The following is a 25,677-nucleotide window of genomic DNA, read 5'->3' on the forward strand; positions in this document are numbered from 1 at the left end:
AAGTCGCTGTAAGGTAAAACCCTCAGTACTGTCTAGCAGCAGCAGAATGGAGCAGTGCGAGGAGCTGTTTCTGTTTTTCTGTTATCCTTTCTTGCCTTCCTTGATAGGATAGTCCTTCCTTTCATCTCTTCCAGCATTACTGGCACGTTGCTGTTGTGTTCTTGTCCTGTCCTCCAGCTTCTTACAGCTCCTGTGCAAACTCTGCTTCTCCATCCCTCCATGCCCTCGTCCCTTCCCTCCATGCCCTCGTCCCTTCCCTCCATGCCCTCGTCCCTTCCCTCCATGCCTCCTTCTTTTCCCTCAACTTGGAGGAATTCGGGGTGTTTCTTGGACCAGACAGCAGCATGATATTTGGCTGTGCGTGTACCAGGACTGTCAGCTGTGTGTGTGCTACCAGAGGTGAGAAAGCAAGCAGGGAAAGTTATTTCAGACACTTCCAGAGACTGGAAAGTTTCTGGTCACTGAGACCAGAAATTGGAACTGCAGCTCATTTGCTGTTAGAGGGAGACAGGTGTTCTGGGCTTCGCTGCAGAGAGGTGGTTTATATCAGTGCAGATAACATGGGATCTCCCTCTGAGGAGCCTTACACTTTGCTGTTGACATGCTGTTTGGTTTAACTTCAGTAAAGGGAGCTTTGCTGGCAGGCTCAAACATGAATTGGTAGGCTTTGCACGTAGTGCTTCCTTTTGTCAGCCAGCACTGACTGCTTGCTTGACTTGCAGAAAGTGGGTGGAAATGCTGTGTATTTGTAAGAATAGTAGTAATCCTAGTCCATTTGTTACATGATGTGACTAGCCGGAAGGAGAATCTTATGTGTATGTCTTTGTTGGAAGACTGATTTCCAAAACATTAAATTATTCGTGCTTCTTTCTCAACATTTTTGTTCAGGCTTCTATTTATTAAAAGGTCAAAATGCCCCTTTTCCTCTTTGAAGGGGGCTATAACCACACACATTGGGTAATATCTAAGATCTTATCCGAGTTGCATTTATGTAATTTCATTATGGTCAGACTTTTTTTCTGTCTTAGTCTCCATGTGAAGCTACATCTCATAGCAGGAAAATATAGAAAGCATCGGTGCGTATGTGACTCAGAGATGATAGGGTTCCATATGAAAATACAAAATGTGACTTGTTACACATGCGTGTTATTGCAGTCACCAAGCCCAGGATGTGGCTGTAGACAAACAGCAAGGCTGTAACACCACTGCAGCTGAATGTAGGGCAAGCTGGAGGAAAAGGTATTTCTGTTGTATGTTTTATGGGTTGCATTGTCAAATATCATTTGGGTTCCTGTCAATATATAACAAAATATCTTAAGACCAAATGACCTGTGGGCAAAGATAAATGTGCCCTCAAGGGGAAATTGAGGCATGATGGGCTTTTCTTCACTCTGTGTTCTGCATGCTGCTCACCAAAAGGAGAAGCTTTCCTCTTCACAGGAGAGGTTTTATTTTTTTCTTTCAGTGCCTTCTTAAGATGATACAAATATTATCAAAGGGATGTTATTCACTTATCCCTTATGTTTTATTAAAAACAAAGCCATTCTTTCTATACCTTACAGTTCAAGTGTAGATTTCTCTGAAACAATGGAAATAAATTGCATTCAGGATTAGGACTGTTCTTGATCAGAAAAGAGTTAGGTGCAGCTTTGATTGCATTCCTCTTGTTAGTATTCCCATATTGCTCAGATACTCCTACTGTACCAGGATGTACCCAAACAGGTGCCTAATGACAGCTGAACATCCAAAATCTCTGTGCATGTATGCAGTCAGCCCGTGTTTGAAGAGGCATTACGCTCTTATTAGTGATACCTGATTTTTTTCCAGGTTGAGCAGAAGGGGTAGGATGGACATAGCTAAAATGCAAAGGCAATGGCAGCCCCAACAAGGGGGTGCCGTGTGTGCACAATCAATTAGTGCCTGCACGGTCTCCAAGGGTGCAGGGAGATGGGCCAGGCCACTGGGCAAGCAGCCAGGTGGCAACCCAACTTCAGAGCAGAGCTGAACTTTTGCTCGCTTCCAGCTGTTTTTATTCCACCCTTAACCCAGGCTGCAAAAAAATCAGAGGCCAATTAAAGTGTAATGATGAGTTCTTTCAAAGCCAAAGAAAACTATGCTTGAGCAGTTCTTGCATTTGGGCTACTTTATTTTTAATTGGGAGCTTGTCCAAGATGCCCCAAGTTCAAACAGGGATCACTACTGCGCAACACAAAGCAGCATAGTGTCTCTTTAGGACTTGGGATATATGATGAGAGAACTAAGCATGTTTACTTGGATACTATTTTAAAATATCATCTAATTATAAATAACTGTCAATGAGGGCTCCTCAGCTCTCATGCTGTGCTCAGGAAAAGTCTGAATGAATAGGCTGCTTTTCTGTCTGCCAGGGCAATCTAGAACCAAATTCTAGGTCTTAAATCCATGGCGTTGGTAGGGTTAAAATTTTCTTCATTGGCATCCTGAATCTGGGAAGCTTTAGCCAGACCTCCCTGACCAGACTCCCAACCATTGCATGTGGGGAGAGAACTTCTGCAGCAGCTAATGCGCGCAGCCGCCTTCAGTTTTATCAATTAAAGCAACCGTTCTGTATCTGTGCTTGGAAATAAATAGGAAGCCAGTAAAAGCATGTAATGCAATGCTAAATGCTGACCTCCCACCTCTAAGTATTAAGCTTCTCCAACTAGGCACCTGATGCTAAACAGGCACTTGGAAGCGTATCCTCCAGCGGACCTCACAATATTTATAGATGCATCTGAGCAGGAGCTTTCTAGCATGAGGAATGCTTGCCTCTAATGAAAGAAAACCTTGGCTCTCTTAATGGAGTATTTAAAGGAGCTGATTTAGATGGCAGCAGGCTGCTCAGAAGTCTCGTTACTGCTGTGTTTTTCTTTTGGTCAGGTAGCACAGTTGTTCTCTTTACCCGTACCTATCAGACTGCTTATGAAAGCTACTCTTTGGATTCCTCATTTCCAAACCTGGTGCTTTGACTGCACAGGGCAAATAAGTATTTTAAATCTTTTTTTTTTTTTCCCTGACTTTAGCCATGAGAATTCAAAATGGAAATTAAACTAGACATGAGACCGACATAAATCCTTTCTCTCCCTCTCTATGGCAACACTAAACCAGGCTGGAACCTCTCTTGCATGCAATGAAAAGTCATTTAGCTTTCTCCTTCTCAATATTTCTAACCTGTGATCATTTTAAGTGTAGTTAAACTTGGCGTTCTTTGCTATTATTCTTAACGTTTCAGATTTATGATCTTAGGTGACTTCAAAAATCCTGACTTCCGTAAGGATCTCAGTTTTCAATTAATTGAGTGATTCTAAGTTTTTTTTTAATTTTCTTTTTCCCTCAAATATAAGATACCATGATAAATAGTTGGCACTATTCAACATGTTGCAGGTTATCGGAGTAGTTTAAAGAATTGCTGAGACTTTCTAGGGTGGTTTCTAAGTAATCATGGTGATTGACTGTTCTGTTGGATCAGTCTTACAGCTAAATCTGTCGTGAGGATACAGCAAATCTGCAGTTACATCTGATGATGCTCAGCATTAATAAGAATAGTAATTATGATAGCAGCAGAAAGTTACTGTGTTTTGGAATGCAAATGTTAAGATGTTGTTGTACTGAGTGGCTTTTTTCCCCTGTGTGGGGGTGGAGAGCAGTCTGTGTTGAAAGATGTGTTTTGGCTTTTTTGGCTTGAGTTCATAAAAAGTAAGGTTTCTCATTCTGGGATGTTTGTTCTGAAGGCTTGAAACAAACACAAACAAAGCTCAATGAAATCTGTGTTGTTACTCTTCTTCTTCCCCCGCCCCCCCAGCCTAGTTTTCTTATGAACACAAGGAAAGCAAGATGCCAAGGTTCGAACTGTGAGATTGCTAAAGTCAGCAGAGCATTTACCATCAATGGCAGTGGCACCATAATTCCACTTAGTGTTTATTTAAAATATTTGTGCTCCTCTTCCCTGCAGTAGGTCAAACAGGTTTTTCTGAAGACTTGCTGAGATGCTGTCTCTCTGTTTTTGCAGCTAGAGAAAAGCTTGACTTGGAACAAACTGGATTTTTCAGTGGATTAATCTGTCCCATAGCCTTGTAACAAGATTATGGTTTATGCTGATTTGTTGCAACAGCACTGGTATATCCAGTCATTCCAATAGCAAAATGCTAATCCTAAAGAAATAAATCTGTCTTCTTGCTGGCAGGCATAAAAAGAATAGGGGGATGGGAGTCTCTGCTCTCTTGTTAGGTATTAGTGGGTGCTAGCTTGAGTTCAGAATCAGTTGGACTGAAGCAATTTGATTGTATCAAGCGTTTGCAGAGGGATTGGAAATTGCAGAAATAAAGCCTTATCTCCTTTCTCTTGATTGTGAAATATTTAATGGTCACCCAGAGCAAAGTTTGATCACAGCACTGTGACCAATGCACTGATTACATCAATGCACGAAGTACCTCAAGTAGTGATGTTAGGCAGTCTGAGGGTGATGCTGTCCTTGTCCCTTCCTCGCTAAGCAGGCAGGGTCAGTGAAGCAAGCTGGATGCCCTGTTGTTCAGACACGACTGAAAATTGTTGCAGTGTGGCCAACCGTAGCCAACAACAGTTGTGCTTCAATCCAAGGAAAACGGTGTGCAGTGCGGAGGGGCTTAATCTTGGACAAACTATTTCTTGGGTAGATGCATCTTGCCCAGCTCTTCCTGAAGCTGTGAGAAGATTCAGTGTCTCTCCCTCCACCATCCAAGGCTGAGACAAGTGTAATTGCTGGTAATGGACCTTGCTGCAGACCAGCAGTTTCGGGCAGCCGAGAGTCTCCGTCTGGGCTTGACGGGGTTGGATGGTTCTCCTGGGCGTTTCCTACATGGTCTCTGCAGCGAAGTACCAAAGAGGCGGGCTGAAACTCTTGGTGAGTTTGTGAGGCACAACCTGAGCTGGCTTTGATGCCTGGGCTCTTCAGTGGCTCAAATAAAAATATTTAAAAAAAAAAAAAAAAGCACTTTTTTTTTAGAAAATTTCTTTTGTAATGTAAAAAGCAACTCTGAAGACCAACTGGTTGAATCTTAATTTGAGAGACAGCACACAAGATTTTCAACTGATTTTGCCTGATCTTCCCTGCTTTAGTTGTGACTTTTTCCCTTTTCTTGCTTTTGGCAAAGGAAGGAAGAATATAAGTCATCTTAAAATCAAAATGAGTATGAATCCTTATGCTGTCAGGGGAGGCCTTTCATCCACTGAAAGATGTGGAGTCTATGCAGTTGATTGAAGGTCAAGTCAATATTACTTTGGATTTCTTTGGAGAGAGGGGTGTTCGATTGCAGTTTGAATCATGACAGAAATACTGGTTGATCCAGATAACAGGGACCAGCACAATGTACTGCAGGAATGGAACAATTAAATGGAAGCACATATTTAAAACTGCTTGGGAAATTGTTTGAGAAGGAAGAAGGGAAACTGAAAAGTGAGGTTGATTATCAACAGTCCTAGATATAACTGCAATTTTTATTCCAGATCTGTGTTGCAAGCTCAAAAGGTTGTGTAGCTGTGGACAGAGCCCTCTGCTTTCATCTTTTCCACTACGTTCAGACACAGTCAGTCAGATGAGACCACTGTCAGGCTTTCTTAATGAATCCGCCCACTTTAAATTAAAAATTTAGTACACTCCATTTTATAGCCCTGAGGTATTTAAATTTTAACGTGGGTTGGGTTTGTTTTGGTTGGGTTTTTTTCCATCTTGCTCCTAGAAACTACAATATTTGCTCCTAGAAATTACAATATTTACCCTTTTAACTCACTGGTAGTCTGTATTTAGACTTTGCATGATACACCCCCGTGCAAGTTGTTTTGCTTTTCTTTAAACAAGGAAGTTTGTCTGATCAGCTAGATAATTTCTTTTTTTTTTAGCCACTTTTTTTGTGTCTGTATGGAATGACAAAGTGAGACTGATAACATGGAGAGGCTTTCAAAGCAGGTTTTTCTTTGGTAGTAGTAGCGTTTCTACAATTACATGCTCTTTTTACTTCTCTCCCATCAGGCATTTTATGCAAGAGGAACTCTTCCAAGCATCTGTTCAGTCGTAGTGACAAAAAAACCCCGTGAAATTTTCAATCCTTGTAGATCCAATGTTCATTAATGTTGCTACAAGTGGGGTTCTTCATGTAACGAAATATTTCTGGGGTTTTCTTTCCTTCCTTTTTTAAGGAACGTTACAAGGATGTGAATTTTTTCCATACAAATTCCCGTTGCTACTGCAAACTGGAAAATTCAGATGTTGTTCTCCTCCTAATGAACTTTTCCTCTGACCTACATCATAGACCAGTGCAAGTTTTAGTTTTGTGGAAGAAATAGCACTGGCAGGCTGAACAGCTCGCTGCGATTTGACTCGGTAACCGAGTACAGTGCCAAAGCTTAAAGCAAGCAAACCACCCTAATTTAATATTTATTAGCCTTTGACATTCATTGAGGTATGTCTTCATCGATAAGTACCCAACAGATACTCTGGAGTATGATGCAGCATGCAGAAAACAAAAGGTTTGACTTCCTCACTCCACCCTCCCTCAGAGTTCAGATAGAAGTTATTTGTCACGAGGAGAGGTTGCATGACCTGCTGAATAATAATAAAATACAATAAAATAAATTGTCCTAATTTGAATATTCAGACTTAACAAGAACTTTGTGTTTCTTCCCCCAAAATGTAAATTCCAAACTCGGCATTATAAAAGAAGAAAGCTTTATGTGTTAGTGAAATGATCTGTAGGAGAAGAGGCACCTGTCCTGCCAGCGAGATGTTGCTGCAGTAATACGACTGAGGGCTGGAGGTGAAGGATCGTATGTTGATGGCGTTGTGGTAGATGGGAAGCTGGATGGAAGCTGTCCCGTGCACTGCTGCAGTTTCAGTCTGCCTGGAACAGCAAAACCACTCGATGACTTCAGATGGAGTCTGTGCTTCTGAGGGAAAAAAGGCATTTGCCCACTTGTTTCTTTTCTCCCCTTGATGACAACTGCTGTCAGATGGGCATGTATGACAGCACTGCAGGTATTTGATTAACAAATAGAATATAGTAGGTTCATCTTCTACTGACTTGTCACATACTCATTTCCTTTGTTTCTCCTCCATTGCATGTATTAAAACCAGGGGGGGTTATTTAGAAGCGCAGTCTTGTCCCCTAAGTGAAAGAATTCGTGCTGCTCTTTGAATTCAGGCTCCAATAAAAATAGATGCTAAGCCTCAAAGGTATTGGAAAATTGGCTACTTGGAGTTCTCTTCCAGTTTTGCCCATGCTAACACTTTGGGGTTTTTGTGTGTGTGTTTTTGAAAGAACTTGTACTCTTAGTAACATAAAAGCAACGTACTCAGGGCAGTGCTTCTTGAGCACTAGTGTTACTTCCATGTGTCCCTGTGTCAAATGAGACTAAATTGAAGTTAACAGTGAAAAACCTTTGTGATGCAGCCTGACGTACACCTTGATCTTTTTTGGCTTGCTTGTTTTGTATGGAACAAGGAGTTGCTGTCTGCTGTTTTTTTGTGGATGGTTACGCCTTGTTTTTTGTTGTCTTGTATTTCAAGAGATCAGAAGCCCAAACAACCAACTGGCTGAACAAGAACCAAAGTGTTGGGTGCTGTTTGAAGATTGTGTAAAGGATGAGCCCACCAGTGAAAGGAGACACAGATTCCCAGATGTTATGATTGGTTTTTTTTTTTTTTTTTTTTTAAAAAAAAAAACAAAAGGATGCTGTGGTACCGAGCCTAGTTTTAACACCTGGTGATTCCACAAAGCCTGCTTTAGAAAGGTTGCAGGTACCTGTGATGCTCACAGACCCTCATGGCCAAGGAGGCTGAAGTTAGTGTGCGCAATGCCCGCTGTTAGCAGGTTCTCGCTGTGCGCAGCTGGGTGTGCGGTCTCTTCAGGTGTGCTGTCTCGCCAGCAGTAGGCCCTGGGCCCTCCTCCGTTTTTAGATGGGCAACCCTCAGCTTGTGTGCTGAGAGAAGACCTTGGCTTCAGCTTTTACCTGCTGTGAATCTTCCAGTAAGGTGAAACTGAATTCATCTTAAGGTGTTACCTCTGTGGGAGCTATGTGACTAGCAAATGTTTGCAGAAACACAAGCTGGCCCTTCCAGAAACCAGACAGCTTTTGTTAGTTGACTGATGTACAGTGTTGTAGATTCCTTCTTTTGGAGTGGAAAAGCAGTGCTGGCATTTATATTTGTGCTAGCAGGTCAGGGTGACCTCCCTCTGACGTGAAAGATCTCTTTGCACAGAGCCATGAAGTCCATGAAGTCTTGATTTTTTTTTTTGACAATAGATTATAACTTCATTTCATACTGGCTGGGGCTGTTGCCTTGTTTTTCATAAAGGATAATGTTCAGGTGTATCTTAATGCATGACTTGCTTGGTCCTCAGCCAGGGAAAGTCCAGTGAAGCTGCGTGTCCAGTGAAGCAGATGCCATGTAAGGCTCCTCAGTGCGATGATAGCATGATAAATAAGAACCTCACTTCTTTCTTTTTTCCGGCTTCTAATCATTCTGCTTTCTCTTAGCTTCCAGTTGTTGCAAAATAAACCTTGGTTGCTAGTCTTCCCTTGTAACGCTAGCCACATGCTGACAGTTCTTCGTAGTTATTTCATAGCAGACATGCTCACCTAACCAGACAGCCACTTCTTTTTGCTCTTCCACAAATTAACCCTTCATTCCTAGCAAATGTTAGTGCAAGCTCGAGTGGGGATAAAGTTGAAGTTACTCATTTGTGTGGTTTTGTAGGTACCTGGCTGAGCACCCACTGAAATGATTTTTAATGTTGCTGAGATTTTCCTATGTTATGTGATTGTGGAACATTAGACGGAATAATTAAACTCACCACCTACTTAACTGACCAAGGCAGGCTGGGTGATGCACTTAATTGTACGACATCTGTTACTGGCATGCAGATGGTGTTTAGGCTTAATGAAAACACATGGCCCAAAGTCTTGATGAGTTTTTCCTGGGGTTTCACAGGCATCTTCTTCACCAGCTATTTCACAAAAGCCATCTTAAGTTTCTCATGAGCTCCTTTCTGTCAGCCTTTTTGTTCCAGGAAGAGCAAATTCTGCATGCTTGAACTGATGTGCAAGGGACAGCATTCAGCTCACTTTACAGTCTTCTGTGATGAATGAGATGAGAAGAATGTCTCCATAACCATCTTCCTGGCAGGAGGAGATGGTATCTAGTTCATCTGGCGTGTGTAAATGGTATCTGTTACGTTGCTGGACCTTGCATGCGACGACTTCTCTTTCTCTGAATTGCTCGTTGCCTACTATTTTAATGTCTCCAGACGCAAAGCTTATGCTTTAAGGCAGTGATGCAAACTCTTAGCCAAGATGACAAAGTGTGTGGCATTATAAAGTGTTTATATTCTTGTAGATCGCTGCTTATTTTTAGCAGTGTAGTTTCTGTGAGTGAGTGAGTCATGTTGGTCTGCACATTTTGCAGTGACTTGAATGTTAGTTTCTCAATACTGGGAGGAAAACCTTAAAAGTGGTGGGGTTTTGGGTTTTTTTTTTTTTTCATTTCTTTCATGATTTTTCTTTAGTGGTTGGTGTTGAAAAGTCGTTGCTGTCTTTGGCACACCAGCATATGTGGAACCTGCGTGAGTTTTCATTTATGGACCGTAACTGGCCAAGCTTTAATTGTTGATCCAGGAGGAGGTGGGAGTGCTCGCACCCTTCAAAACTGGACTGGTCTTCGGTTCTACTCTTGAGGCTTTACTCTGGGCATTTGAAAATTGTGAAATGCTAAACTAAATAAAAGTGTGCGTCTTTAGAAAGTAAGTGGTGGCAACAACCTGCAGGGAGGTCGGTGCTTACTTCAAAAGAAATGAGCTGCTTTCTGTGCTGCAGCGTTGCCGTATATAAACTCAATCCCTGCGCGTAGCCAACTACTGTTTTCTCATCTGGTTCTGAAAAGCTGCGCGTGGGAACAGAAATTCATCTCCGAACTTGTAGACTGAGGTATCCTGCTCTCAGTCTTGCTACAGTTTTTAACTGTTAATTTGAGATTGGAGTGTTTACAATGACAGAGCCAAGATTTGACAAATGTGGGTGATCCAGTTTTGGAACGGGTAGGAATTATTCAAGAAGTATTGGCATTTAATGTAGGTGGTGTTTAATAAGCATGGGAATCTTGATTAAGCAATTACCTTTTTTTTTAATTATTACTAACTGTATCAACATGTGAACAATTTTCCTTTTGGGGTCAGTGTTCCCTCTGCAATTGCCCTTGAAAAATAGTGGGCTTTGCAATTATTTGTAGTTTTTAGGAATCGTGTGGTAATGGATCATGTAAATAAGATGTATTACCATTCTTTAATTACAACTAACACATGAATAGCTGTTGCAGTGCTGCTTCAGTGATGCATGATGAAGTAGCCCAAGTACTGGTTGTGGTCAGAGTGCTTCTAGGAGGACAGCTTGTGTAGGAACATACCGGCTAACTTTTCAGTTCAGAGGTGTGAGGCTTTTATTGTCAGGCAAGGATGGGCGTTGAAGCTATTTATTAACAGGCTTAGGCGCTGTTAACGAATCACGGGTTTCTTCGTCTCAGGCATTATTATGAATAAACTTGACTCATATTTTGGAAAGAGGTAGGCAACTTGGGGAAGGGTGGGGAATTGCATGTGATAGTTCATTGCTTCTCTGACTTTTATTTGGGGGAAAAAAACAACACAAGTATTTGCCTGTAGATTCTTTGTAGTGGTTTAATTATATTGCAGGCATGTGGGGCGGGGAGGAGAGGATGAGAAGATAGAGCTAATCCATATTTGATCATAAGAGACAAAACTGTTACTAAAGATGAGTGGCCTGTGTTCTCTGTTTTCTCATGGCGTCTGATTTTTGTGTAAGCAGCAGTGTAGGAGTATGTTGAATAGGTGAGAACCGAGTTGCATAGTTGGTGGATGTGAGGACTGCTGAGTTCTCTCCCACGTAGTTAAAATGTGATTAATGAAAGGCTTGCATAACTTGTGTTACTGAGGCAGGGGAAAAAATCAGATTGGGTACGTGTGGCTGTTTTGCAAGGTACGGTTGGCTGAGAAAAGCGTAAAGGTCTGAGTCTGGGCTGTGCTTGGGCTGGGAACTGAGTTGTGTAGTTAGGGTCAGAGGTATCTCCTGCCTGAAAGGTCCTCCTCTCCAGGAGGAACTGCTTCAAAGGCAGCGAGCAAGTCTTACAGGGGGAGGCAGACTAGAAGAAAATGGAAGAAAGAAGAAGGTATGTATCGCCATGTTCTGTTGTCCTCGGTCACGTTTGACTCTTCCTTGTATTTCCTCCTGTGGCATGGAGGCCATCGTTAGCCAGGTGTTTTTGTGAGTCCATTAATCCCTTTGGTGACAAGGAGCCTCTTCCTATAAAGCAGCCCCAGGAATCCGGCTCGCCCATGGTTGGGAAAGATCAGGGCTTGGTAGGGACAGACCTGCCTGTTGTGAGGGAGCCAGAGGGACCGTGAACTCCCCATTGCATCCGCTCCACCTTCTCTCCTCGGCTCAGTCTCCCGTGGCAAAGCACAAAATTCGTTTCCGTTGTAATCGGTTGGAGCAAATAATTGGTGTAACAAGAATTGTGGTTTCCAAGGTTCTGTTTTAAAAAATACAGCTATTTCCAGCTGCAGACTTCATTACATAGTCACTCTTGGGCCTGCCTTAGTAATCTCTTACTTAAGTTTTAGTGGAGTAACCACTGAAACAGATCGTGGCATGTGAGCCATGACTGGAAGCACCTTCTCATAATGGGTGTCTTTATTTTCCTGAGAATGTCTTTCTCAGACTCTTTGAGGGTGACCCATACTGTAATTATTTCCCTGCAATCCTGGATGTAGAATCCAGCCTTCCTTTAGGTAACGTTCTGAAATTATACATACAGATTGTAAGGCAGAGAAAAAGCATACCAGAGATGCTTTGTATTTTCTTCAAAATTTGTTTACCACTGTCAGTGAAACTAGCAAAATACTGGTTCTTCCCTTAGGTGTCATTGGTTTTATTTTGTTGTGGGGTGGAATAATTACTTGTTGCCATGGATTATAGCAAGCATGAGTGTAACTCTCTGAACTGAAACATGAGTTTCAAATAACACCATATATTATTATTATTATTGTGTTTTCCCCCAAAATTGTAAACCTCCGTTGCAGCAAACTGAAGATAATTTTTATACGTATTAGGAGTTGCCCTGTGAGCAGAAAACTCAGAGGTGGTCAAGGTCGGATGATTTGGTAAAATTTAGCAAGTGCATGACGACTCTAGCAAATATATCTGAACTGCCTTCAAGATATAGATGGGACCAAAGAGTTCTCTGGTGCTGCATGGCAGTTTTGCCTCTCTTCCCGAGGCTTTCCAAGGACCCTTCTCGCCGCGCACTGTGGGTGGAGGGTGGTGCTTCCCAGGGAGCAGGAACTGGAGTTTGGCAGCCTGTCTGCCTGGCTGGGCTGCCAAGGGACGTTGGTCCAAGGAGCACTTGGAAACCAGTTCTTGAAATGTCCTGCTTACCTGGAAGCTACTTTCTGTGCTGTGAAAAAGAAGGAAACCTGGAAATGGTACCTTCATAGGAGCAAGAATAACTGGTACTAAGGAGCTCTGTATACCTTTTGATTTCCCCTCCCCCCGCCTCGTTCCCCCTCTACAACCCCGTAACAACAGTTTATCCACAGTTATAAGTTAAAGCCCCAAATGTGCAAAATAGGAACTTTTTCTAAGGTTTAACAGGCTGTGGGACAGCAGACCCAGGGAGGTCCATCTCTCGGACTCTACGGGTTGGGGCGGGTCTCTCCCTTGTTTAGCCAAATCCAAGTTTATGGAGGAAACAAGCAGAATCCTGTGGCCGGAGAGTGTCGAAGCAGATGGTCGTAATGGTCTCTTCTGATTTAAAATCTAACAATTCTCACACACACCAGTTGCTGCGTTTTGAATCGTGTAGGAGGGAGCTTTCTGATAGAATGGGAGCATAAAATCAGGCAGGAATGGGGTGTGTAGTAGCCGTTGCCTACAGTGGAAAAGATTGCCTGGTGTGGGCAAAAAAAAAAGCTCAATGGGAAGTATCTCTCCTCAGCAGAGACTGAAGAGGGGAAATGTCTGCTGCCCCAGGCTGAGGAAAGTCTCATTCTTCCACTGACTTTTAAGAATATCAGAGGACAGTGAAGAGAAAGTGCAGTTTGTTGTAGTGGCTGAAGGGGATGGGTTTTGTCCAAACTTGATTCCAGGGCTAAACTACTTGCTTTATTTTTGGCTGTAACTGCAGAGGGCTGGTGGGAGAGAAGGAAAATGAAATTTAAAGCTTCATTATTCTTGGCCCATGTTTAGTGTCTACTAACTGTTCCTGAAAGTTCATGTGGCTGCTTTAAAGACACCCTGAGAAAGGCTGTTTTCTGCGTGTTTAATGCAAAAGCGTACTGAGCAGGACTGCAGGTATGTAGGAGCAGTCTGCCATGATATGCCCTGGTCTGTGAAATTTTGTTCATATATCATGTTTGAGATGTATAGCTGGCACTTTGAGTAGTCTGTCTAATGTGGCTCTTGCAATTGCTGGAAAGTCAAGCAAAGCACTCTAGCCTGATGGGGCACTGCAACCAGTGGAGGAGGGGAGAGTACTCGGCCGAAATGCAGAGGATTTGGTAGGGACGGGGGAAGAAAGGAGAGCTGGAACTCTGGCTGTGTTTGGGATGGATTTGACAGACACCACAGTACAAGAGAGGGCATTACAAAGATGAACTGGACGTTATCTGGGGAGGCTTCTGCTTGAGTTTATCTCTGAAAGACTTTAGTGTGTGTTAATCTTTTTTTTTTTTTTTTTTTTTTTTTTTTTCCCCCTTCTCATTAAGTGGCAGGATTAAGTTTACGGATATAGGAATGGCTAATTAAGCAGTAACTTGCAAAGGGATAGAATGACAAAGCTGAAATCTCTGCATCTGCAAGTGTGATACCCAATTACTTCGTAGTGATGAACAAGATTTGGCTTCAGGTGGCTGTAGGGTAGTGTGATGCTGATCTTTCAACATACGAAGATGTACTTTTTTCCTTTATTTAAAAATTAAAAGAGCGCTTAAGGATTTGTATTAAGTGAGTGAGATAGACATAAATAGAGGTATGGAAAGGAAAAAAAAAAAAAAGGAGCCCCAGAGCCACTGCTGAGTAATCTGGATTACATCTCTGTGGTATTGTATTCATGCACTGAGTTGTTTTGCTTTATGTTGGTTTTCTGTAAGGTAAAGTGCTTACGTTGCAAAAATGAATACTGTGTAGAATTGAAATGTACTTAATTGGATTTTTAAATAGCAAAACGTCTGAAAAAATAAACAGCAATAAGAGTAAAATGCTTGTGAAGTTTTCCTAATTCATGCAATAAGTGTGATTTTTTTTTTTTTTTTTTTTAAAAACCTACATCTGTTTTGCAGGAGAAACTGTAGAAGGACTTCGAGAGAGCGATTATCTTCTGATTCATTCATGTCGGCAGTGGACAACAATTACAGCTCACAGTCTGGAGGAGGGTCACTACGTCATAGGGCCAAAGATAGAAATCCCTGTACATTATGCAGGTAAAGCTACTGTTGACCTGAAATACAAATTCAAAGATAATGAATTTCCTACCACTTACACTGATCACTGTATTTGACAGAGTGAAGCTAAGCCTCTGATGCCGGGGTCTGTGACTTAACTTTTTAATGATGTTACGGAGCGCAAGAGACACTGACTTACTCCCAGGGCTATTAAATAGATGTATTTCATTGAGCAGCACATTGACAGAACACGTAGCTACGTAGAAGAATTGGTTTCAATTTGAGTATAATGAATTGCCCGTGCTTCTCATCTGTGAATGTGGGGACAAAAGTGTGAAAGTTTGAAAATGCCTTGAAATGTTCGGTCAAAGATGGAATGGGTTTTACACTTCATTGCATACTCAAGCTGGAGGGGATTTTTTAATATTTCCATGTTAAAAGCCAGGGATCCTTTGTAATAATACTGCAGTTTTACACTAATGCTCCTCAGTAGTTCCTCTTCACTGTCTGCCTTTTTGGATGATGCAGTAATGCTGTTGCTCCAAGTAGATATGATGCAACTAATCCATATTTATTTTATGATTTCAAATTATTTTTACTTTCCTAGGAAATTATTTTTAATACTGTTTCCTACTGCTTAATGTCCTTATTCATGAGCTGAATAGAACAATACTGTATGAGTGGGAAGTGTTTATTTTACTGCAGTAGATACAAAAATTTAAAAAGCTGGAAAGTATGACCTGAAAGAGCCATGGCTATGAAGCAAAGACGTGGGCTTAGTGTTTTACTTGGTCTTCTGTATAGCCAGTTGTCAACTGAGAATCTACTCGGCTTTCTTACGGTCTCCTTTAAAATGTTGGTGCAATGAGGGTGTGCTGTACAGGAGCTGACTGAAATGTTTTATTTCAGTCACACCAGTGCTGCAACTGCAGCGATGCACCCTATTTCAGTGATGAAACTTACACGAGTTGCCTTCTTATATACTGTTTCTCCTGGGAGTTCACTTCTGGAAGGTTAATTTTTTTAAGATGCATTTAAAAGCTTTGGTCTGATAGCATATAGTGTCATAATATACGTGGCTTTAAAACTCTGAATTTAACTTTCTTAGTATAAAGTTTCTAGTGCTTGTGCTTATTAACATCGGGGTTTGGGTTTTTTTGTTTGTTCTCCCCCGCGCCCCCACCTCCTGGCTGCATAAGCTTCATCAGTGCTGTGGCCAGATAAACACTTCACTTCCTTCAAACTGAATGCCATTTTTGAAAATCCTTACTGTTATTCCTGGAAGAAGGAGAACAGAAAATAAAATGGTTATTGGCATGAAAGAAGATTGGATCTTAAGGGATTTACTAAAGCTTGGTTCTTAGTTTTTAAAGAAATTAACAAAGATCTGCTAAGCAGGGTTTCCTGACTCTTCATACTTCCATTCATTCATAGCTTAAATTTACATAGATACCAGCAAAATCAAAATCTGTCCCCTAAGATACTGCAAAAGTATCAATGTGCTTTTCTTCCTGGCTTGTGTTAATGCAGGAAAAGAGTGTGCGTTTGGTTGGCAGAATACGTTTTGCTGTCAAACAATCTCCAGAAAGTTCCCTTGCCATAAACCCCTCATTAATGAGATGAAAATACATGAAACTTCAGAAACTACCATATAGTGAGGGCACTTAATGAATATGCGATAGTCTCCGATGCTGCCAAAGGAACTTCACAAAAATGGTCAGTGCTAACTTACAGTACCAGAGCGTGTCTGGTGGGCTTGCCTACAAGAAAGGAGGGATGAGTCTAAGCATGTGAAGGTTTAGTTAGCAAAGCACTGCCGTCTGGTTCTTGGGTGCTAACATCTAAATGCATTTAGAGACATCTTCCATACCCTAAAGATTAACTTATGCTGCTGTGGAGTACCATACAGAGATCTATAAGCTAGCACTGAGTGCTCTTTCAGTGCTGCATTGTGCAGTGCCTCAGGTTTACTGCTTTTGGGATCCAGAACCCTGCACTAAAGAGGCAAAATTTAATGTAGCTGCCTAAGAAGACTTGCTGGTCTGGGTACTGACCTGACACGGTTATGCTGCTAGCTCTGGAGCTATCTGGGGTGTCTGCTCTGCAGTAAGCTCTGGGAGGGCTGGGAGGTGGGAGCGCTCCAGAATCATTACCTTCCTGAGGAGGACGTGCTGCTGCCGAAAGGTAGGGCCATCAGGTGGCGATTGCCGCGTGAGCTGGCTGGCACAGCCCTCCGTTTGCATGCGAGAGCCTTCCGTCTTTGCAGACAGCACAACTAGAACAGTTGGCAAAATGTTTATATGGGGCTCAGCCGTTAGTTTTTGGTTTTAGAGGAAGGATTTTATGTCCTCGTAGGCAAATGTTTGTAAACTGTATTGCTGCATAAATTTTGGATTATAGGACTGACTTTTTGCATGCTTTAACTTTAAACTTCTGTCAAGTAAGATGTACTGCCTACCGAAATGACCCTTAGAGTTGGAACGTAAGAGTTCATTAAAATGACATTCTATGTTTGTTTCGGCTTTAATGGAATAACTTTTTTTTTTAAATCCCTAGCAGAATTTTAATGTAGCAAATTGCAGCATGATTTTGGTTGCAACAGTTGATCAGGAAGGGAAGTTGAAACTGATGTTATTCTCCTGGGATTATGGGCTTAAGTACCACAAAGTCATCACTCACGTACATATATGAGTATAAAGTAAACCTTATTTCGCTACTTGCTAAATCAGGTTTTGATACGCTTATTAAACCTAAACACAATAAAGCCTTATTAAAGAAGGAAAATGCTGTATTTTACATTTAAGTGAAATATCATTAACAGAACCTGAGTTCTGCAGTCCTGCTGATAGTCCTTTCCCTGGGTTGTTTCTGTTGGGGATGGCTGACATGGTTAATTTTTGCTATTGCTGTCAAAGAACAGTCATATATGACAGCTGTTAGTCTAACCATTCCCTCTTGAATACTCTTTCCAGTCTGCTTCTCTTCAGAGTAAAAGCTAAAGTTAATGTAACATCAAGTTCAATTTTCATGTAATTAAAACCAAATGGCTAATGTGTTTCTGGCTCCTAAAACAAAAGAGGTCTTCACGTGCATATAGAATGGAGAGCAGATCAAAATTACTGTCCTGATAATGCCCCATCTTGGCGTGAGAGAATGGACTTCTCAAGAGTCCAAGGTAAACTGTCACAGCAGATGGACATTGCTTTGGTGTCTTTGCTTTCCTCAGGTACACAATTCACACTTGATACTTATAGGAAGGTCTTACCAGCTTTCTGTCTGAACTAGTTTTATATTGTTCCCGGTACTATGATATCCTTAATACTAAATTTCTACTCTAAAAGTGAGTGTGTATCATCCATACCCTCCAGCGGATGACAAATGTTACTGCTAGTTTTGGCTTAGGCAGCACTGTAATATTTACCTTGATAAATGTCTCCCTTGGTATTTTCCAGAGGCTACTGTTTTATGATCTGAATTTGGAAGATACAGGGCATGTTGGTATCTTGCAGAATTAGACTTCACTGTGCTGCTTCTCAGCAAGAAGAACGCCTCTCATTCCTCTGCAGAGGTACCTGAGGGGGAAGATGTGTCCCAGGGGTGCTGATGACCAAATCTCAAATGTATTCTGTGGTAACTGAAAGGCACTGAACACACTGTCTGAGGGTTTGAACGCTGTGGCCCTCGGGTGTTGTCTGACCTTTCTTGTGTTACCTTCCAGGGCTATATAGCTCAAAACCATCAAAAGCATTTTTGCGGATTCATCAGCTCAAGCCGCAGAGGTCTTCTGCTCTGACTCTAAACAGCCCAGGTTCAGTCTGTTGTAAATGCCTGTGCTACGTGGCCACAGTTCCTTATGTGTGCGGATTATTGATCGGAAAGTTGATGGAGTTGGATGTGGTTGCTTAAAACTTTCTGTATCGGAAAAGCGGCACAGAGGGCTGTGGAGTGACCCACGTGTGCGTGCGTACCCTCACCTGCACAGCGTAGTCTTTTCTTTCATAGGCTGTGCTAGAATTGGTGAGTGTATGCAATGAAAGAAAAAGTACTTTGGGATGGGTTGGCAGCATCTAGGTTATTTTGTCCCAAATACTCACTCCCATGTTTAATCAAATCATAACAGGACCTTTACTGTTGTTTTTTAGGGCCTTTTATCTCTGTTGTTGCAACTGGTGGTTCATTTGCTCTCCTGTCCGTTTGAGGGCTTTTTCCCTTCTGAGAGCAAAGCTGTTCTCTTGAGATGATGTTTAAAAAAAAAAAAAAAAAAAAAAACAGAACCCCCCCCTTTTTTTTTTTTTTTTTTTTTTTCCCCCCTTCTTCAAGCTTCTACTCAGCTTTGCCCAGGGTTTGAAGGGAATACCTCTGTGTGCTCATAAGAAGCAACTAACAAAGAAAATACTTTTATGAAGATGTTGGAAAGTAACACCCTATTCCAGGGTGTGCCACACTGTAAGACATCCGGGGTGTTGGAAATGCTCTTCCCGTGAACTCACACCTCCCTGCCACATAGTGAAGGTGTGCAATTGCTAATACAGAGTAATCACTGGTGCCCTGTCCGGTTGCTTACCTAAGTGCACTGATAGCTTTCTTAATGTCTTTTAAATGAGGAAATATAAAGCCTTGTCATGTGAACCTTCCCCAGGTGGGGTGCCGGGTGGGAATGAGTCAGAAGTCCCTTCTCTAGTGTTAGAACTGGTGTACAACAAACGTCCTACTGAAACCTGTTTCTACTGGTTTGATTTGTTAATCATGGAGCAGTGCCTGATGGGCCTGTTCCTCAGTGCGTCCTGCTAACACGGAGGAAGACACTCTCTGCAGGTCTTCTCAAGAGTGAACTTGCCTTTGCAGCGGTGGAGCAGGAGAGCTCCCTGAGATTTTGCAACGTGCAGCTGCAGAAGTTTCTCTCTCATGTCCAAAGGCATGCCTGCCTCTAAGACACAATTTTGCAGTCCCAGCAGGCCTACTGCTGTCCCGTAAGACCTTGGACACTGAGGGAGGAGAGCACTGAAGTATGGTGTGAGTTAGGCATCTCCTAGTTGTCTTGAGATGGCGACAGCAGCTGCTGTTGCACAGTACCCACCCTGAACCTGACGCATCCAAGGTCTGGAAGAGCTTGGATTTTTACTTTGGTGATACTGAGCACTCTTAGATGTTTATAGTATGTTGGGTCTTCTGTAAGTATGCTGTGCGGCTCTCTTTGTGGCCCTGGAGAGAAGAGCAAACATTAGACTGGCAAACGTCCTTTGCTTGATGGCTTTATGGTATCTGCTGCCAACTTGCGTTACTTTGGGGGCAGAGGGGGTGCTTCCTTGTCTTAGGTTCAATTTAGACTCTTCGCTCCCTCAAGTGCCATTTAATGCTGTCTGCTGGTCAAGGGAGGTGGTGTTGGACAAAGAGCCCTTTGTCCGGGGCTTTGCCTCCTTGGGAACAGGGGGTGGTGTCAGGGAGGGCTACGCCTGTTCTTCTGTGTAAGTGGAGCAGTACGGCTCTGATGGGGTAATTTTTAAGTTCAAAGGGGTGGGTGAGATCTAAGACAGGGAGGGACACTGCTCTGGAGTAGGGAACTTACTTAGGTGAGTCCTTTCCAGCCAACAGGTACACCACTCCCTGATACGAAATGCGTTTTGCATTTTCATTTGTGTTTTGCTTTGAACTTAAGCTGGCACCCAACTATCACATAGTTCTGGGGCTTTTGTGTTGTACAATTGAATATAACTTCCAGAGAACAGGGACCAAGTGCAGTGCCTCTGAGAGAGGCAGGCTGCCATGTGTCTATGGGCTGGTAAACGATTAATGAACGTATGTCCTCAGGAGAAAACCAACCCACATGTTTAACCCACCAGTATCCAAGTTTTGTTTTGTGGCTTTTTTTCCTTGAAAAAAGTTGTGTGGTCTGAAAAGCAGTCAGAAGTTTGAAAGCTTTTCTTCACAGGTACTGCTAATAAAAGCATTGCCACCAGCATATAGTCTTCATGCTTTTAAAAGAGAAATATGACTTCTGTAGCTCTGAATACTTGATTGTGTGAAGTTTCCGGAGAATTGCAACCCTTTTCTTCCCATAAACAAATAGAAGAAAGTCTATTCGGTATTCATTTAAAAGTCTGATTGTAGAGTAGTGCCTGGCTATTGCGGAGTGAGAAGGCGTTTTCACTCGTTTTCGTGACCAGTGTGTGCCTCTTCAGCTCTAAGTCTGAGATCAGTAATGTCTGAAACACTTGTAATTGCCCATATAGCATCATTCCATGCTTTTCTGTCAGGGAAATCATTACTCCTTAAAATATATTTATCTGCTTGTTTTTAGTTTAATTGCTATCTCCTTTTTCCCCACCAAAGACAGAGTTTTTCTATTCTAGGCAATCATGGCTTTGTAGTTTGGAGACTGTCTTTTGTATTCCTGGATTTTTCAAACATGTCACCCTGAAATAATGGATGAACTGTTCTTCCATACATGAGCAAATATGTATATTCTTAAATTTTCTTTTTTTTCTTCCCGCCTCCCCCGAGAGTTACCATCAACTAGTTTCGTTGCTGTCAGACTTCACCATGGTCCTATCTGTTTGTTACTCCATTTTTCTGTGCGTGTTTAAATTTTGGCAAATGCCTCTCCATTGATCTACAGTGCAATATCAAATCACAGGATCAAAATGCAGGCACTGAAGTTGCTGGCAAAAATTGCTTATTTCTTTTGCACCTGTGGGTGCAGATGTTCTTCCTGTTCCTTTATCTCCCCCCATTAGCCAGTCTGGTGAAGTAGCAGCTTTTTACCTAAGTTTAATGAAATATTCCCCTTTTGTCTGACCACCTGTATTGGAGAATCTCTTCTACCTTGCATTTTGTTTTATAACTATTAAGGAGTTTATACATATGTCTTCCTGGGGTTTGTTTTTTTTTTTTTGGTTTTTTTGCTTGCTTGCTTGCTTGCTTACTTGATTTTTGATTGAGCAGTTTGTCCTGAGCCCAAGGAGTCTGTTCTGAGTGTATACGGTACTTGCTTTCTAGTATTGTGTGCCGGCAGCTTCCCAGAATGCAAACTATGAATCAGAAATACCTTTTCAGTGTGGGGAGATAGTTCAAATTTAGCTTCTAGTGAAATCGCAGTGTGCAATTCTTCATCAGGTTGCACTGCTGAGAATCTTTCACTCTCAACTTCATCTCTCTGGAGTCAGCCAGGCTTTTTTGCAGTATCTAGTTTCCTTAAAGCTATCATCCTCATAAATTGAAATCAGCGGACTGTGAGACTGCTTCTCTCTTTGTATATATACAACCTTATGTCTATGAGAAGTTTCTGGAGTCACCTACAGAATTTGTAGAATTTGCTTGACGTTCAGTTTGGTGGCTGGATATATCAAAGTCTGTATTCAGCCTTCTGGTGAAACCCCATTCAACTCTGTTTTAGTTCCCATCCACGTTCTAATTTTGCCGCCTGGCCCATCTGAAATGTCTGAAACTGCTGTAGAGTCTGCAGCTCTCAAAGGCTGCTGCTCTTTGATGTAATGAGAACAGTAGGGTTAGTTCACAGGGTAGCATTATTCCAAGTAATGAAGGAAGAGTCTGATTATGTCCCAGAAGTTCATGGAAAGAAAATACCTGCATTTTCTCTTGCTTTCCAACCTGGAATAAGATTTTGTGGTTTGTAGACACCAGTTTGATCTATAAAATTTGTTTGGTTTCATGGGATTTGCTTGGTGCCCTAAAGGAAACAAAAGCTTTTGATGATAGTGATATTTTTCAATACTATCTCAGTGAGGTACTAGGTGGAAAGAGGCATATGGTTTTAGATACAGCTGTCTTGCTGTCCTCTACTTTGACTTCAGCACGAGTATAATCTTACCCTTGTTTAAAAAAAACCCTAAGGTTTGCCTCAGCATTGAGCTTTCTGTGTTTTATTTGTGAGAAGGGAAAGGGAGTAGGAGGAGAGAAGGAAAACTTGCAGCTTTTACAACTGATGATTCGAAGTATCACATGTTCCTCCAGACTTCCACAGTTCTTGGCTGTTACTCTAAGTCTGCAAACTTGCAACTTGCTGAAATTCAGCTGTGACCTTATAAGCATTCACTATAAGGTGGGGTTTTTTTGTTTTGTTTGCTTGTTTCAGATCTCTGTGCGCAGCAAAGAAGCTGATCAGAGTTGCATCAATTAGGAAAGAACTCTAGAGGCTTGTACAAAAGAAATGAACTGGAGAGGATGACTTTTTGAAAGATTGCAGTTGAGGCAAGGGTAGAATAGCAGCCAGGAAACTGGTTCCCAGAAGGCTGGGAAATGGGCTAAATCACACAGGATTTGCTTGGCATTGCTTGAATTACTTAGCCTTAGCTCTTGGCTGGTACAGTGGAGTGCTGGGCTTGTTTGCATGATGCTAGAAAGACTTAAGTGCTTGGGAGAAGGGTCTTAAAAGCTGCCTAACTTAACCACTAGGAAGCTGAGAGGAAAAGGCTGATCCCCACTGGGAATTTGAGGTGTATTTAGGGCTGTACTTGAGGTTCCAGACCGATCCCACGTTTCTGATCACTTGAGGCTGCCCTAAGTACTAGCTACAAGGAAAATGGGAATGTGGCTCTTGAGTTTCCAAGAGGAAGCTGTTGTCCTCTTTCATGAGGTATAACTTAAGGATTTTAAAAGGGGGAGATGCATGTACACTGCAGCCTACCCAGCTGGGAAGCTCCTGCCAGCGAGGTTGGGGTAGAGATGAGCTGCCTGTTTCTAGGCACTGAACAAGGCATGAATTAAGTGTGAAGCTGCTTTACCTTTCCTACCCTGAAGTAGATGTTCAGGCACGTAGAAAACCATACAGTTAAAAAACTTTGAGGGTAGTTAGAAGCTCAAAGAGGGTCTGTTAGCCTGTGGTCTGTAACAGCAAGTCTGGAACTTCACACCTGCTTTCCTAAAGTAGGAATTTTACAGATTTAATGCCACCAATCTGGCCTCGAAGTTGACCCTTGATGGGAGAAGAGAATAAAGAGAAGGCAGTTGTAAAGGCCATGGTCACTGTTTAATCAGTAAAAAAATAGATGCTTTCCGTTCTGTGCAAACCTTGCGGAAGAATTTTTATAAAATCTGTTTGAGCTGAAAAGTGCTATGTTTTGACTTGATAGTTCATATGGATAATGATGCCTTTTGTTAATCTCTCACTTAACTTTGGTGCATGAAGTTGGGGTTTGTGTTTTCATGTGAACAGAGTAGCAGGTGCAGAAGAAAGCAAGCATGTGTCACTGCTGTGAAATCGTTACAAAGAATGATGCAGTCACCAATGCAACTATCCCATGATTCTTACTCTTACCCGGACCGTAGTGCATGCTAATACCAGATAAAGACTTTTGCAGAGAACTACAATCCTTAACGCTTAGGGGATTTGGGTATGGTTTACTGCATACTTTTTTTTTTAACTTCATTTGGCTGTCTCTTCTGCCTTTGGTTTCACTTTGTCTCAAGTTCGTCCCCTTTTTTTCCTTCGCTGATACTCTGACTTGTTACATGGTCTAAATCTGCATGGGAATTTGGGAGGGAAGAAATTGCCATGAGCTTCCTATGATTAGTCTAAGAAATCTCTTTTAGACTGACTGTCCCTTTTGCTTCTGGGGGAACGGTTACAACTGAGCTAACATGGCAAACAAGCAAGGCAAAAATTATGAATGTCTTTCCCTTCTGCAAATACAGAACCCAGCTGGCAGGAATGTAGAGCAGGGGTTTTGATAGGTCACGTGTGTTTGGGGAGGGAGCTGCAGAGAAATCTGTCGCATGGGATGATGTCATCTTGTGAATTTTTGGATGTCCAAACAGACTTCCCCCCACCCCCCGGGAGCCAGTGTTTGCTGCTCAAAACAACTGATAGGAAGTGCGGTAGGAATTCTTCGGTCAGCATCCTCCCCATGGAAACCAGCACACTTCACGTCTGGGAACAAGAGCCTGTCACGTCAGTGCTGCCTATTAAAGCAACTGACATCACGGATGTCTTAAGCTTCGACTGAACTACTGTACCAATTGGTGCCAATAGGAAAATAAAACCATGCTATTTAAGCCATGTATAACTCTGTTTATATGGAGAATGTAATTTGTGTGTTTAATTTAGCCTGTGATCCAAGACAGTAATTCTGCTGTGTCAGGGAAAGGCACTTCTGTGAGCTTTGAAACTTCGAGGAGTGGAAAAACTGGCTTTTTTCTCTGTCGTGAGCTGTTGTGCAGAGATTTTCTGTTCTCAGTTGGCAGAGATTAACTTGTTTCAGTGTGTGTGTGGGAAGCTATTAACACTAATAGCAAAGGTGACCATTCTTAACTGGATAGGAGAAACATGGGTATTTAACTTCTCATTCTGAAGGACCTAAGCATTAGAGGGAAACTGAAGTCTGCACTTACTTCCCTCACGGCTGTATGTACAGATGTGAAGCTCCGTTTCTTCCGCTGGTTCCTTTTACTGCAGGTGAGACTCAACTCTTCTTTTGAACCAGAGTGTGCAGTTTGATCCCAAAGGCGGGCAGAGCAGGGGCGAAGAAGGAAATACAGTGTACATGTGTATTCTGTACGGGGGCTTTCATGAGTGTCCTCAAACTAGGGATGCCTGGCTGGTGAGCCACCTGTCACAAAATCTGCAACACTGACAGATGCTACTGTCATCTTGGATGGTTGATAGCCTATGTAGAGTAAGAAAGACCTTTTAAATCTAAATGCTAAGAAGGTTATGTTTTTCGGGGGAGTCACCTTCACAGCACGCTCTTTAAATATTTGTCACCAGTTCAACCTTTTCCGGTTCATCTCACATGAATTCTGTATTGCAGTAGGCTGGGAATAGCCAGCCAAGGCTGGCTGGCTGCATTTGGGCGGCTGAAATAATTCAAGCCGGCTGCGTCTGTTCCTTGTTGCCTTGTTTCACAGTGCTCACCTGATCCCTCTTTTAGTGTGTGTGTGGACCAGCTCATCGTGTGAAAGGTCCTGTTTTTGTCACGGTGGCCGCACGTGTTCACGAAAAAGGAAGAGGGACATGTGATTAGGATGCATGATCACATCTGAAGGTTTCTGAAGGACTTCATCAAAATGATGGGAAGTGTATTTGTTGTCTTCTGCCAGAAGACTAGGTTTGGTTTGGTTGTTTTCTGATTGGTTTTTTTGTTTGTTTGTTGTTTTTTGGTTTTGTTTTGTTTTTTTTACCATTAACAGCCTTTTGAACATAGGCAAGTGTGAGATGCATATC

At 42.2% G+C, this 25,677-nt stretch overlaps 1 protein-coding gene across 1 annotated transcript in view; it reads left to right on the top strand.

Moving 5' to 3' along the window:
* Nucleotides 1-4,761: 4,761 nt before the first annotated feature.
* The window catches only part of GAREM (GRB2 associated, regulator of MAPK1), an 85,344-nt gene continuing 64,428 nt past the window's right edge, over nt 4,762-25,677 (top strand). Inside the window, exons 1-2 of the mRNA XM_009575588.1 lie at nt 4,762-4,897; nt 14,397-14,537. Coding sequence (XP_009573883.1) covers nt 4,762-4,897; nt 14,397-14,537 — 277 coding nt within the window. The remainder of the gene's footprint in view (nt 4,898-14,396; nt 14,538-25,677) is intronic.

This window comes from Fulmarus glacialis, unplaced genomic scaffold (assembly GCF_000690835.1).
Source record: "Fulmarus glacialis isolate BGI_N327 unplaced genomic scaffold, ASM69083v1 scaffold6984, whole genome shotgun sequence".
Taxonomy (NCBI): Eukaryota; Metazoa; Chordata; class Aves; order Procellariiformes; family Procellariidae; genus Fulmarus; species Fulmarus glacialis.